At 39.4% G+C, this 15872-nt stretch overlaps 1 protein-coding gene and 1 long non-coding RNA gene across 2 annotated transcripts; both read right to left on the bottom strand.

Moving 5' to 3' along the window:
- Window positions 1–284: 284 nt before the first annotated feature.
- On the bottom strand, window positions 285–9636 carry si:dkey-159a18.1 (sortilin). Its single transcript, XM_034133713.1, has 21 exons — window positions 9052–9636; window positions 8499–8561; window positions 8133–8209; window positions 7935–8031; window positions 7392–7559; window positions 7188–7261; window positions 6915–6961; window positions 6389–6525; window positions 6214–6297; window positions 5104–5164; window positions 3558–3710; window positions 2974–3071; window positions 2753–2852; window positions 2464–2638; window positions 2170–2363; window positions 1561–1753; window positions 1361–1474; window positions 1135–1282; window positions 936–1042; window positions 735–852; window positions 285–621 (listed from the first exon to the last, which is right to left on the bottom strand). Exons 1-21 carry the CDS (start codon window positions 9307–9309, stop codon window positions 607–609), a joined length of 2481 nt encoding a protein of 826 aa, XP_033989604.1. The 5' UTR covers window positions 9310–9636; the 3' UTR covers window positions 285–606.
- A 1492-nt stretch (window positions 9637–11128) lies between these two features.
- LOC117484992 lies at window positions 11129–12700 on the bottom strand. Its single transcript, XR_004556185.1, has 2 exons — window positions 12448–12700; window positions 11129–11672 (listed from the first exon to the last, which is right to left on the bottom strand). It is a non-coding gene; the product is annotated as an uncharacterized LOC117484992 (long non-coding RNA).
- Window positions 12701–15872: the final 3172 nt, after the last annotated feature.

The following is a 15872-nucleotide window of genomic DNA, read 5'->3' as shown; positions in this document are numbered from 1 at the left end:
TATTTGTGTGAAATTGTGCCTTAACGCATGCAAATTTCTTTCATATATTTCAAATGTGTCTGACTCTCTGTAAGAGTGGGCAGTTTATTACGAGTGAGACATCTTACTATTAAGGGATCTTTGTTTCCTTCACCCTGACTTCCTGCTTTTTCTTCTTCTCTGTTCACTTCGACGCATATGGGATGGCGTTACAGCGCCTCCAGTGTCCTTTCATTGATCGACCCAGAGATTTATTGTAAATTTAAGAATCATCATGATGTATTTAACTGTAAGAAACATAATAATATTTTGTAGTTTTTTTTAATATAAATGCACATTTTTAGGATTATTCATTTGTTTTCACATTAAAAGAGAAAGTAAATGGTAGTGCAAACAGAGAAAAGTGGTTATTTGGAAAAAAAACTGTACAAATCATAAGATTAAGCAAATAAAACAGTGAAATTGCGCAAGCTCAATAAATAAAGACATTCTCATGCTTGTCCTGCAATCCTCAGAACCCTCCATGATGAGTAAAACATTATTCCAACAAAAGGCATTGTGCAGTCTTTTTCAGCTCTGCTGGAGGAATTTGAAAAGTTCATTGAATCCATATAAATGGGTCACGTGTCATTCAATAAGATCCTGGAAAATAAGAACAACACGTATAAATACACATGGTAAAATCACATAATCTTTCAAGTTAAAAAGCAATATATAAAAAGTTATAGAATAAAACAAGTGATAATAGCTCTTACGTCGTCTGAGTCCTGCGGGCAGACTGTGCCGTTGCTGCTGGTGGCGCTTTCAAGGTCCACAGTGATGCTGTTATCTTCATCCTGAATCCGGAGGTTGGAGAAACGATACACTGGGGAACTGTAGATGGGGACATGAAACCAGAGTGGTCAGCTACCATTGGGTGCATAAAGGTAGACATGCAGATGTGTGTGTGTGGCTACCTGGTTCCTTGAACCACCCCTTTGACAGCGATGATGGCGGAGACGATAACTACCAACACGATGACTCCTGCTCCGGCACACACCAGGATCAAAACTAGCCTCTCTCGCTGGAATAAAACACAATAACTGTTATTTTCCTAAAAAAAACTTCAGGAACAACTGAAGGTGCGCACACACACTCGTTAGAGCAACAACTGACCGCTGTGTCAAAGTGTGTGATTGGAGACGGGGACCTGGCAGGTGGTGGTCCGAGGCTGGGTTTAACACCACAGGGTCTGATGACTGTCTGCACTGCCAGCTGGAGATTGAATCCCCCCTCACACCGATCACTCGGGACCTTACGGTACCTACAAACATAGTCAGACGTGTGTGAGCATGTACAGGAGTCCTGTTTCCTCTTTTTAAAAAGGAGTGACTGTTATTACCCAGCTGTCAGAAGCTCATCCTCCTCTCCATTCAGACAGAGCTCCAGGGTTTTATTTGCAGCGTTCTGTCTCACACACTCTGACGTGTTCACGTGGCGATAGTAGCCGTAATCACTGTTGTGAAATACAGGGATTATTTTCCATGAAATGTGGGGTTTGAGTATGTCATGATATCTAGAATCTAAAACAAATTGACGTACCATACGTAATCTTCTCTGGTGCACAGGCAGGGGCTTTGCTTCTTGCTAACCACAAAGCCTCGGCCATTTCTGCACACAGATTTCTTCTTTAGCCTCCTGTAGGTCTCTTTGACACCCAGGAGACAACCCTTTCTCTTCAAGTCTCCTTCGTCTGTAGCATGAGCCAACCACTCCTCATAGTCCTGGTCATTACCTGAAGAATCAAAGCATGAGCAATCAGAATGCAACTGTCATCAACAAAGAAAAGAGGCTAGTTTTATGTGACCTGGCAATACTTCAAGTGGATTTCCAAACCAGGTAACCCTTGTAATGCATATGTTACATTACTAGAAGTGTAGCCAAAATAGGCCAAAAAAAAGAAATGTTTATATGCACTGGAGGCCCTTTAAGAATCTGCATCCACTAGATGGAGCCACATCCTACAAACTGTTACTTTACGTCTCACAGGTTCTTAGTAATTTGACTATGGAAAGTCCCAGGTCATGGCTTGTTTCCGTAATGACAAACTGCCATAAGGCTCTACTTCACTGCTGACGCACCTACCCCCAGGGAGTGATATATGTGAGCAGGGGGAGGTATAGATATTGTAAAGAAGGCCTTTTGACTCACACTCTCTTGTAATGAGGCTCTGAAAATCGATGGTGACGACCACCCACATCGGCTGGCCGTCCTCCTCAGGCCTGAACCCCCACACGCTGACGTTCATGACCTTAGTCCCCGGCTCAGACGCCAGGCCTGCGACGAAGAAGGGCTGCTCGGTGAAGTTATACAACTTCCAGCACTGTCCCTCGTCTGTGGAGAACCTGGTAACAAGAAAAAATAGCAAATGTTAGAACATTCTGCCCTAAAAGGCTAAATAATACTGGTTTCAGTGGGCATAAAGTCAAAGGATCCGCTCAGTACTTGATAGTCTTGACTTGTCCTTCACGCTGAGTCTCCACAGCCACAATGAGACCCCCAGAGTCCAATATGCTGTAGTGGTGAGGACCCCTCAGTGTCCCCCTCCAGTTATAACCCCCGTCTGAGGAGACAAACACATCAGGGTGCTGCGACGATGACAGAGAGTCACCCACTGTACCTGGAGAAGAGAGAAGATCACAAAAATAATTATAACTTAAGAGTCAGAACAAGTTACCCAACATATCCAAATGTTGTCATAATTGCGAAAGAAAAGGCATTACTGTTTAATTACCATGAGCGATGACCAGGCCGATAGCAGTGGGCTCAGACAGAGCCACCATGGGAACGATGCGGTTCTTACGACTGTGCTCTCCATGAATGTGAAGGTTGCACTGGGAAAAAACACATGTGATGGTTCAGTGACACAGACTAATCTGTACGATAGTAAAGTAAACACGTAGTGTACTGTAAGTGGGCACACCGGGTTTTACTCTTTCTCTGATTATAACATACATTCTTGACCTGATCTTCACATTCCACATTCTCAGGTTTGTTAAGCTGTCTCCACATCCCTCCTCTATTAAAGGAAATGACAGATCTTATACGGCCATCTGCAAAAAAAACACATGAAAGTAATACATTTAAAAAGTGATTAAATGGTTGTGTGACAGGTTAGCTGAAAGGCTGGCATTGTTGTACTTTTTATTGTCGAAAAATCGCATTATAGGACGAAAACCAGCAATGTTTACATTACAAAATAACATTTTTCATATTTGTAAAGGCCCAAAATAGCTGTGCACTGTAGTTCTTAACAAACTTAACTCAACATAAGTAAGTATTGCATCTGTATTTTGCTTTTGGGGGACTTTTCAAGTACTGGAGGAATAATAAACATTTGATGGGAGTATTTACAGTACAAAAACAATGGATTAACTTGCCCATGTTCATATTGATCAAGGAACATGTCACCCATTGTGTGGCTCAATAATGCATTTGTAATAGTTTTGGACCACAACATTAAAGGGATAATACATTTCACACTAAGATGTTTTATTTAGTTGAGCAATCACATTAGTTTCCACACAAAAAAACCCTACCTTTGTCTAGTTTATTAGTCAGGTAGACTCCTCTCAGTGAAGTGATGTTGGTGAAGTCGCTCTTCCTGTGCCCATCAAACAGGTGGCGCTCCAGTGATTTGGAGAATAAGATACCGCGATCATCTGATGTGTACATTGTTCCAAAGAAGGTGTCTGTGGGGAAACAGCAAACCGCAGGAAGACTTGTGTGACAAGGGTCAAAGTTAGCCAGTAGCATATTTAGTTTAATGGAAATACATGGTTGAAGGCAGTCCAAGCAGACGTCAGGAATTATTAACACTTTCAAAATGTGTCCTCTTATCAAAGGCTTCAGATTGACTTTTTCAGCATTGTGCCGCTATATGAATGCGGTCCATTTACCATTTAACATTCGGAAATCAATGTAAAGGGTTCAACGTTTGAAATGACACTTTGTATGTTCATCTAAAGTGGTTATTTGGAAAACTACTGCTTCCCACACTTGATTTCACAGCAGCAAAGCACAGTAAAAAGTAGCACCACCAAACTGGCACCTGCCCAAGACAGCCTTATGACGAGCCACCAAATATGTTACGGCCACAGTGAGCAACAAATGTTTCACATACCAAACGCAAGGGAGTTTTTTATTTTGTATTTCATTCAAACGAAATCCAACACACAGTCCCTTTGGGTCTCATAGGTTCTTGGAAATGTGAGTCAGGGGTTGTTTGGTACAACATAGTGGTTATTTGAAAACTACTGCTTAAGTAACACTAGTCCTTTTTGGCAATCAGCTGTAGTCTGTTAACTTTTGTTGGGGCTCAAAAAATGACATCCATAGAAAGGTTTGGTCTCATTGTAAACAGGAGATTTAACTCTTCTTTTTTTGGAGTGCACTTTTCTTCAATGTCCTTAATTGAATGTATTGAGGTGTGTCACCTTCAAAGAGAGTAAGCACCTGGGAACAAGTAATGCAACGCTGACACACAAACATCAGCATAATAACAACAAGTCATCATCAATCATATGTAAGGTGTGTGAAGCTCACGCACAAGCTCAGCTGAGGGAGGTGATGACATGCTGTTCGTTTTGTGTGTGTGTGTGTGTTACACCCTGATCCCAAGATATATTTGTCAGCTTTTGCAGTGTAAACTAAATCTCCCTCCCTAGAGCCAACACAAGATAAAGCCCACTCTACCCCATATCCCCCCTATTTATCTCAGCAGTACAAAAGTCCTGTCACCTAAACCCATACAGCACTAACTGTATGAGTACTTGCCAGGGAAATAAATAATCAGAAATATGAGAAAGGGAACCGAAATACACGTGAATAAGAAAGCGAGCTGGGGGAGGGTCAAAGGAACAAGACTGGGCCGCTGGACTTGTATGTACAAACACTCTCAGTATGATGGAATGATTTGTCAGCAACACAGAGAACTTGCTAAACCAGTCCTGCTTTTACCGTTAACATTTTCCATGACAACAAAAGGGGCTGAGAGAGCCATAAATAATGCCCTGTTTTCTTCACAACATTTGCAAATATGTGTCAAGCATGATTTTATTAAGCTTGTTTCATAAAAAGTATTACCTCCTGGGTTGTCCACGTGCATGAAGAGCATATCTACATCTCCGTCCAGAATGGAGTAGAACTGAAAACACACGCGTTTATATAGAGTTATAGAACACATGCGGGTGAGAAAGTCTGTAATTGCAATGAATGAATAAACAACTTTGTGATGACTAATTTGATCTTTGCCAAAAACCTTGGCTAATCGTCGTGAGAGAGATTGTGTGTTTGTGCTGTCAACAAGGTGTGTATGTGGGTGGGTGTTTCGCCAGAACAGATGTGTGTTCAGTTGGTGTTGAAAAAAGGAAATGTTGCCATCAATGTTTTTACTCAAGACAAATCAACCTCGATAGCCATAAAAAGCATGTGTATGTCTGAGAGTTTAAAGCTTCCCGGACACCAAGGATGACTCAACGTGTGAGAGAAACATGACTAATAATTATATTACCATCTGCACATTCCCTGTGGTATGGCAGAGTATTTGTTATAATCTTTTGATACTACTGAAAAGGTCAAAAGCCAAGGCTCTCAAATAATAAATGTTGCTTCATCAGAAGTAGCTATAGCAGAATGTCGCCTAAATAAAATAGTCTTAAATTGTCAAAATGATGATTGTAATCAGGAACTACCCATACAAAGAATAAGTAAACACTAGTCTGACTAGGAATTCATTACAAGAGTTTCGATTTTGATACTCTGGGCTTCATTGATATTAAAAAAGCGAGGTAAATCAGATTGGTGATTGTGGCCATTTTTAAATATTAACATATACATATTTACCATGCTCACATATCTGTATATGTACATTCACTGGATCAGAATTTCACGCTATTTTTGTTATTTCTATTCTTACTGTTAATACTTTTGTATTATTATTATTTTATTTTGTTACTTTATTCTTAATATGCCTGTGTATATTCCATGTGTAATATCTGTGTTTCTGTCTTACTGTATCTGTTGCTGCTGTAACTGAATTTCTCTACGGGGATCAATAAAGGTCCATCTTATCTTATGAAAATAGAAAGGAAATGAAAATAAGACTAATGTTGTAAAAACAAAAAGCGTTTTTTTTCCTTTAATTACTATATATAGAGTAATTTAAAGTCTCTGACAGTATGCATAGTTTCTCACCTGCTCAGTGGAGGCTGAGGGGAGCAGCGCCCGACTGAAAGTTTCTCCTTGGTCTGATGAGAAATACATGACACGGGGGGATCTCTGGGGGGACAGAATGCATCATTGCCTTTTTACTGTATGTGATTTGGCTATATAACTAATATGCGTGTACAGGAAGATTAGTATAACCTACCGGGTCCTCCATCACAGAGAAGAAGACCAAGGCTCCGATGTAGCCAAAACTGAAGATGTTTTCATGGATTGTGGTGAAGGTCTTCCCCAGATCTGTTGTCCTCTTCAGCACGAGATCCCCCCTCTCATCTGTCTCAACTGCGGCAACAAGAAGAAGACTTAGTGGCAGGAAATGAGACACTCAGGACTCTTATTCACAGATTTTTCGCTTTGATTTAATTTAATCAAGCATTTTATTTTTAGGGAAAGGGGAAAACTACATATCTAAAATGTTGTTTTTGATTGCTTATTATCTTTTCTTGCCTTTTTTCAATCGAATATAGAATGCATGCAGTAATCCCAGGTTCTATCTATTATCTATCTATTGTTTCATCATGTTTATGCTGGCGTGTTGCAGATTTTCTCTTATGAGATTTGGTATTTAGCACCACAAAGTTGTAATGTTCTAAAACATTTATGATCAGGTAAAAAAACAGGTTACATTTGATACTTTTTTGGGTTTATATTATATTCATATAACTTCTTACCTGTGTCTTCTCTACTGAAGCTTAAGAACATATCAATGCCAGCCCCCCTTATAGAAAAACAAAGTTAAAAAAGGTCACAAACATGAAAAATGATGATTTACATTCTTAGCCAGAACAAAACACACTGCATGTATAATATACTTTTTTTCTCAAAGGAAAACTGTAATTGTGTGACTGGCCAAAAAACCTTACAAAACATGGTTCTTCTAACATCTGCTTTCTTTTAGAGCCTGTCATTTGGTGTGTGTGGTTTTGTTGCCTTTTATTTCTCACCATGAGAAGGAATGCACTCCATCATGCACTTTTGTCCACTTGGCACCAAAGTCCAGAGAGAGCCACAGACCGCCCTGGAAGTCAGGAAGAAACAGAGCAGTGTTTACCTTCACTTTAAGGTGTGGGGAGGAGAATAATGCTATAATAATGCCCAGTATTTTACACAGAGCAAGGAAGACCACCACATAAAGTCGTGTGACTAACATCAATGCTGAGGGCCACGAGGTAGTCAGGATTGAGGAAGTGGTACGTGATTCGCTTAGCCAGGTGGAAGGGAAGTTGGATGAATTTGAAGGTCGCTCCGGCGTCCGTGGAGGTGAAGATGATACCTCCTGGGTGATCCACCACCGGTATATCTGCTGTCAGTATCACCTGTCAATCAAAACAGACATGACATGCAAAGTTGGTAGTAAGAAAGCAACATGTATGTCAGAAGAAAAATACAGTTTTACATTCTAACACTGCTTAAACCTTCCTCAGTTCACAAATATTCCTAATGTATAATGAGAAAGCAGAAAATATGTATAAAAACATCCACATTTTGAATATAAATAGTATGTGTGGGTGTACTTTTGAGGACAGAAAAGGCTAAACTAAGTGGTTTAAGAGAGAAGATGTGGCACCAGATCATCAGACAGCAGAGATGTCTTCACACTTTTTGTGAGGCAATTTCAAACACTGTTGGCAACATGTCTGGTTCCCCAAATTCTAAGTGCTCACACAACGGGTTCCCTACTCTTGACTTACGGAGCTCCCAGGTCCAACACTGACTTCAAACTCCTCCCTTATGAAGGTGTGGTTGATCCGATGGGAAATGTCAAGAAAGGATTTTGCATAATCCGTGCTGATGAGAGAGAAAATACAATTTGTTGTATGTTTGAGATCTGATCAAGATGGGATGTGGTGCTCATGAAATTTCTCATATTATTTGAGATCCTTACTCACCTTCGGTAAAGTCGTGAGGAGCCTCCGGTCATGAAAGAATCTATAGGAGCACTAAACGTCGATAGCACCAGGACGACCTGGAATGCAGCAATGTGGTTGAAATAATTTTATAAAATATATAGTAATCTAGTTTAGACAAGTATGAAGATCTGAGTAGACATTTTTCTAAATTTCTAAATATGGGCACAAAAACTGTATTTCAGACCAATTTTTCAAAGAACAACTTCAGAAATAGAATATCGGAATAAAGAGATTACAAACACTGCCAAACATAAGACATTCCAAACACGTTTCTGTAAAGAGTCAAGTAGACAGCATGGTGTGTTGATGACAATGATCTGACCTCTGGTACTGTTAGACACTCACCCCTGTACCATCGCCCACCCATGTGAGAATCACATGGGAGCCATCATCCCCGTTAAACCCTGTCTGGAAGAGAGAAGATAATCATGTAACATCATTTCCTCTAAAGTAAAAAATAACTCATAAATTGATTAAATAATACAAAATGCCCATTTCCTGTGATGGCAAATGAAGTGAATGGGCTGAGAAATATGATAAACAAACAGTCATTTTATCATTTTAAACAGTTGCTATTTAGTATCATTATCATGCTTGGGTTTATTGTTGGTGTAATAGTTCCACTTGTTTCTTTTACAATTTCACTACTTTATTGTGGTTTTTCAGAAACGTCTTAATTTAGATATTCTGGAACAATGCAAAAAATGTAAAAGAAGCAAGAAAAAATTATAACTTTTTGTCCTAGAAAAAGTTAATCTGTGCTCTGAAATTGATTTGTCATGTCTAATTAAAGGTATTTATTGCAAATGTATAATGAACATTGCTCATGCCATACAGTATGCACCAAGCCTTTCTCAGCTTCATATTAATGTCAATATATAACTCAAACACACCTCACCTCTTTTGTATTGTCATCCAGAACCCTGTGCTCGTCAGGGGTGAGGGGGGTCCGACAGGAGGTGAAAGGAGGACCGTGGAAAGGCCTGGGGGTCCCGGAGGAGCTGCTTGTGTCCCTCCTCTGGCGTGCGCGCCCTTGGCCCTGGCTCTCATCCTGCGGAGTCCGGCTGAAAGTCACCGTCCTCCCCCCGCGGCTGCTGCCTTCAGCCCCCAGGAAAAGGACGTACACCCCACCGAGGACCACCAGTCTCCAGATCATATCCGATGCGAAAATAAGGGGATCTCACCAAAATAAGTATCCCAGTGACCGAGATGCCAGCGGAAACTCGGTTATTTGTGCTGAGCTCTAACAGCTAGTGGGACGTGCTTGGACATAAAAAGTGCTGCCTCCTCTACCAGCAGGTGTTTCTGCCCGCATCCAGGTGACCTGCGCGTATAGACGGATTTACATTTCAAGTGATGGAAACGCACCTTGTTGCCGTTTGCAACCTATGCAAGAAAGGAGATGTGGGAATCAGTGTGACGAATTGTGAGATAATACGTTGGAATATAAAAACGAATGCGTAAGAGCAAAAATGGAGAAGTTCTTGCAAGTTGAAGGAGGCGTGAATGCAGCATATCAGAGAAGTTTTCTTCCTTGTAGTGCACCACTGAACGTTAGAGGACGCCACTTATTCGACATAACGCTCCCTGCTGACGGGGTTAGACTTTTACGCACGACATAACATGGTTTATGATTCCTGTAGTGCGGTTTCAATATATTTCCAAAATGATGATACTTAGGTGTGTGAAGCCACTTCTCACTAAGAAATCAGAAGACACACCAAACAGTAATATGAGTTGTGCTTGGATGTAGCACAGCTGTTTTGCCACAGGCTCCTCTGGAAACCCAGCTGTGAGAGTTTACTTTATACTACTAACATGGAAAATGAATAAGCTCAAAAATGTTAACATATGGTTGAAAAAATACTGGTTGAAGTGAAAGTAGCTCATTCAAAACAGTTATTGTTTACCACAGTTTTTTGCTGATCATTTTAAGTAACACAAGGTTACTATTTGTTCCACATTTGAATCTTAATAAGATTTAACATTTCTGAAATAACTCATGAGATGCAATTTCAATGACGTCAACGCAAATGACTAGTCTCTGTTGGTGTGTGAACCTCAACACTGATATCCCTGATAGTGAAACACGTTTAAAGCAAGTTGGTACACTCCCTCACCCTCAGGACAGGAAAAACTTGGAAAAGAGGACAAAGAAACATGAGCACTTCAGCGGGCATAATGGAGGCCTAACTGCCAAAACTCCACTGTTTTTGAATGTTTAATCAACTTAATGGAGAAAAAAACACTAAAAGCCTACAAACCCAAGGCCTTGTTTCATAATTTACACAAAATGAACACATGGGTAGCACAAATGTATAAAGTCAGAGGTTTAGGGACTTGATCAGTGGACGTGTGCTGCACATGCCTTGTTTTTTAAAGGGGACCTATCATGCAAAATGCATTTTTGTACGTCTTTTATACATGAATATGTGTCCCCGGTGTTCCAGGGAACTCACCAAGTGTCAGAAAACACAACCCTCTCTATTTTCCTCCATACCCAAATCTCTAAAAAAGGGGCTGCAACGGATCTGATAAAAACTGATCCAGATTTGAACACTTTACTGACGTCAGTAAAGTGGAGGCGGAGAGGTGGGTGTTTGTCCACCAGCAGATGACAAACACCCACCTCTCCGCCTCTTCGAAGGAACGAGGGGACCGCGCGGCAGAGTTTCAGTTTCAGTTTCTTTCGCCGGTCAAGATGTTTTGACCGTACATTTTGTGCACACCGGACACCCAGGTGTGCTGACTAATACTGCCCTGCAGGCATTTGTTGAATTAAAACAAACAAACATGACTGGACTAGTTTTTCAACTTGATATAACTTATGTTCTGCACACTTGTTCCTGCTTGTAATAAAGGCATATTGTATTGTATTTTGCCCTTTAGCCATATTGCAAGGCTCAACCTGTAGTTCCTAATCACTGCTGAAATGGTTTTATTTGTGATTGGTTACATTACAACAAACTCTAGTAGGCATTATAAGACAGTTTAATTGTGTGTAGTCATTGCAACATTTCAAACATTTAAAAATGCCTTTATTTGAAAAAAACAAACTCTTAAATTTCACATAATAAATATACAAACTCTCATTTTTAGTGCAAATCATTGTTCAGTAGTGCCGTTACATTTATCATTGGTTGTAGAGCTGCTCTAACAACGACAAGTGTCTAATCCAGTAAAAGTCCTGCAGGTTAGACATTATGTCCATATTTAGGAATGGAAGCAGGATATTTATAATCCACAGCGATTGGACAATCATTGCCACGAAAGTCAATTGTGACCTCAAGGTTCTCATTGTTAGCCAATGTGTTTAGTCACAGGTGATCGTTTCCTGTTGTGGCCTGAGGAGATCTGTCTCTGTGTCTGCTGGTCCGTTGTGTAGTGATCGTCCTGGACGTACATCAGACCACCAAAGGAGTCCACGATGACATAAAAGACCGCAAGGACACTCAGAGCCGTTCCAATAAAATACATCTTAAGGACTGCTGCCACCATGGCTCCTGTTGTAAAGGCTGTCTGCAAAAGAAAAATAATTATCAGTTTTTAGGATTATAACGCTTACACTCACAACACAGTATTTGATATTATAGATTTAAGGGGATTCTAGGAGGTGTTTTAACTCTGAATAGATATATATTCACATTTTTCAATAGTAGTCAATAGTCATACTACATATACGTTTCAGCCAATATTTTTGGATAACATGACATCTACTACAATATGTTAATTCACTCAATGATTTTTAAGCAGGAATTGTTAGAGGATTTGTTAGAAAGGATGCGTTAGAAAGGATGCGTATCAAACAAGGAAGCGACCACAGAAACAGGAAATAACACATTAGGTTGAAAAGCAACTCAAAGTGGGTCTTATCAGATTTTGACAGCAGGATTGGAGTGCAAAATGACTGCACTCCAATCCTGCTGTCAAAAAAGGGTCTAAAAAAATGACTGCCAGTAGCCTACTATTCAATATTCGTATGTCAAATTCACACGACTCTGATTATTCTTAAAAACATCAGAGGAGTCAGTAACTCTTATTTATAAAATATCCGCCTCTGAAACAGTTGTAACAAGAGTTTTGGCAGTTTTGTTCTGCACTTTACAGTACACAAAGTCGACTTAAATCTCTCGAGTCACTAATCACAGCAGCATCACATCACAGCACATGGCTGTGGAAACGAAACGATAATACAAAACAACATGTCGTAGCGAGAATTAAAATTACGATGTTGTCATTTTACCGGTACCATACTAAAACGAGACCCACTGTTTTAGTTAGTATAAGAACTTACCAGAAGTTCGGCTGATTTAAAATGTAGGGTTTTATTTTCCTTCTCTTTTGGTAGGATGAATAAACAGCAACAAACAGCGTAGCATCAGAGAGACCCGCTGAATAATGTCGGTGAAAAGATATTGTTTCCTTCTTCATACGCCGATAAACTCCTCATCCAACGGCAGCTAAATCCCCACTGCTGCTACTGTATCTGCCTCCTCTCTGCTATGTATCAAGCACTGAGGTATCAATGACCTCACCATGTAAGTAGCAGCATTTCCTGAATGTCACACTAAAGACCTGTGGGAGTTTCCCTAAGGTTGGTCAAATCCATTTCAATCTTTAATGGAGCTATCAAAAGTTTCATTGTTTTATTTTGCCTTCTTAATTATTTTAGTTTACACAAACCTGGCACAGCATACTGAATTATATGTATTAATGCATGTTAATCAGAGGTGGGATTATATTTTGTAGTAAAAGTACCAGAGTGCAGGATATTCTGTTACAAGTAAAAGTCCTGCATTCAAAATGTTACTCAAGTAGAAGTACAAAAGTATCAGCATCAAAATATACTTAAAGTACTCATTATGCAAATGGTCAATTTCAGAATAGCCCTAATCCTAACCCTAACCCAGAATAATTATATGTTATGAATGACTTTGTTCACTGCAGTTTGTGAATTTACTCCAGGTGGAACTAAAGTCTTATTTAAGAGTTGATTATATTTCACATCATTAATCCAAATCTGTAAAGTAACCAAAGGTATTAAATAATTGTAGTGGAGAAGAAGTACAAAGTAGCATACTCAAGTAAAGCACAACATTTTACTTAAGTACAGTACTTGAAAAATGTACTTACCTCCCACCTATGATGTTAATAATATTTCCTGTCATCTCCCTAGAGCCTGTTTCCAAGCCATTAATTGAATATACTGCTCAAAATGAATTTTTCTAAATGTTATAGGTCTACTGTTTATTTGTATAGAATGTAAATGCATTGCAAAAGTGCCCTATTTAATGCCTCAGGATAAAGCATGATAAAGTGCCCTCTGAAGTCCCTTACACTGGAGAAAATGTAATGAAGACATTAATATGTTTTGCCCTTCAGAAAGCCTGAGTCTGCTACTACTCCACAAAATGTCATAACACTCTGTATCTGGGGGTGGGATAATAACGCAAAAGTTGTAACATCCTTTTGTGACCTCTGGAGGAAGCTGCACAAAGGTCAGGGGGTCACCTTTGTCAGTAGGATGTATACTCTTGGGACAACAAATGTTTATAAAAATCCACTAAAAAGCTTAGTTGTTGAAATGGAATCTCATGATAGTAATATCTTTTAATACACTCAAATAGAAATACTTTTCCATGGCTCTTCGTCCCATGGTAAGAGGATGGAGCCATTGGTCTCTCATGAAATCTACCTCGTGTTTTCACATCCTCATTTTGGATCCAGTCATAAGATTGTATCTTATTTGATCAAACAGTAAGGTTAATATTTCTGGACACATTAAGTATTGAGCAATATGTTTGATGCACTATCTGTATTTTCTCAGTGACTCACAGCTGAAGGGTGATTGAGCATGAAGTTTACTCATGTTTCATTTTGGTCACGCACATACCTGGGTGGGTTCGCTCAGACCTGTTCCTTCACCAGGATCCACTCTGTGTTAACCTGTCAGGACAATACCTTTTAAAGGGAAAATAAAGTCTAGGGATTTCGAGTTTGTACACATGCCAGAGCGGAGTTTCCAGAAAATTCCCCAATGAGCAGAGCAAAATGGCAGTGCTGTTCTATCCGTCATGATTTCACTTCCCCTGAGGCTCAGCACAGTTTCTGAGGAGTCTCCAGCTAAGGTTGCAACCAGTAGCCAAGAGATCACTGGAAGGATAATAGCACAGATTTAGAACTAACTCATAAATTAAGACTATACCTTTGATATAAGACCGTATGACTAATTACTACTATGCTTCGTCATGGCTTACACTTTCTTGTACCCGTGGCACATTCCAAACTTTCAATGCAACATTCCTAGAAATATGAGTCAAAATAGCTGAAAATTCTGCAATATTTTACTGAAACATGCCTGTTAAGTTGGAAATTACTTCCAATGTATTTCCTCTGCGCGTCGCTTGATCCTTTTTTTCCATTTTGGATCATTTCCAGAAAATCTTGTGATTTCCTGTTTAAAAAAGAATTGGAGTTGTGTAAGGAGCTTTTAGCATCTGGACCTACTTAGTTTTCACTGCCAGAAATTGACAGACAGCCAAAAGTTCAGACTGTTCCCACACAAACATTAAATCCTTTTGTTTCTTATTTCACTGCCTTATTTCAGAGCTCACTCTGAATGAGAAACAAGGGTATTCCATAAGATACTAACACTAGACAAAAGTTGGCAGTGTTTCAAATAGGCAAACAATTGAAAGGATACAAATCACTAGACTATGAATCACTGTTTTGACACAATTTGACACAAAGTCCATCCAATTGTTTTGAGTTGATAATTAAAATGGAAGAATTTAGGACTTTGTGGTGATTACAATTAAATAGTTAACAAAAAATGCAATATAATTATGTGGTAGTCACTTATAGTATTTCAAAGTTGCTGTCCAAGGATAAGAAATAGATCTGGGTTAATGTTCAGCAAGTTGACAAATACATCAGTATACAGTAAATCTGTGCAGAACAAAACTACATCTGCACCTAAAGAAATCCCTTACTCAGGAAATGATAACCGTGTTTTGGGCAATAAGACATTGCATCCACTAGATGTCAGTGTATGACAGTTAAGATCTCAGATCACAGGTTTCGAACCAGAGCACATGTGTTGATCCAGTAAGCCATGAGAGTGTGCCAGTGAGCAAACATGGACAATGCAAGGACCCTGAAACTGCAGCAGCTAAATGGAACTCAGCCGTTATTCACTTCATTAATTCCAACTATTTTTTACATTTGGTGACAAAAATCAGTAAAAAAAAAGTGTTCACATGTTCACTTAAACATTATTTAAGGATGCATTCAATTTTAGACTGTCAGTTTGTGGGTTATGGGGCACTTAAATAGAACAGCCATCACGAAGGAAAGAGTATGAAAAGCCTATTTTCTTGAGATCCATTAACTTGTGCAGCAAGATGTTGGAAATCTTCTATCAGGAGAGGAAGTAGTCCTTGCAATCTGCTAGGGTAGCAGCATTGGAGCTGGTGACACCAACATACTCAATAATCTATTTAAGAAGGCTGGTTCTTGTAATTGGCTGCAAACCAGACACCAGACAAGAAATTGTGGAGGAGAGGATTGTGTAAAACATTGAAACTGCAACAAGCTGTCTTTTAGAACAGCCCAAATCTATTTTTGAGACTTTATTTATGCTAGTTTACATATTTCTACCTTACATATATTGTATTTAATCAAACTCTCTCACATGCTAGAGTACTTGATGTTCTCTCT

The sequence above is a fragment of the Trematomus bernacchii genome, unplaced genomic scaffold (assembly GCF_902827165.1).
Source record: "Trematomus bernacchii unplaced genomic scaffold, fTreBer1.1, whole genome shotgun sequence".
Taxonomy (NCBI): Eukaryota; Metazoa; Chordata; class Actinopteri; order Perciformes; family Nototheniidae; genus Trematomus; species Trematomus bernacchii.
The sequence above is the reverse complement of the archived record's forward strand: the minus strand, read 5'-3'. Positions and strand labels throughout refer to the sequence as shown.

What these genes read in the sequence shown, in the direction of transcription:
- si:dkey-159a18.1 (XM_034133713.1), bottom strand. Translation starts at nt 9,309, where the DNA reads ATGATCTGGAGACTGGTGGTCCTCGGTGGGGTGTACGTCCTTTTCCTG. An exon ending in GTGTTGGACCTGGGAGCTCC is followed by an intron (nt 7,560 to 7,934) that starts GTAAGTCAAGAG and finishes TTTGATTGACAG; the next exon opens with GTGATACTGACAGCAGATAT. An exon ending in GATGAGCTTCTGACAGCTGG is followed by an intron (nt 1,283 to 1,360) that starts GTAATAACAGTC and finishes CTATGTTTGTAG; the next exon opens with GTACCGTAAGGTCCCGAGTG.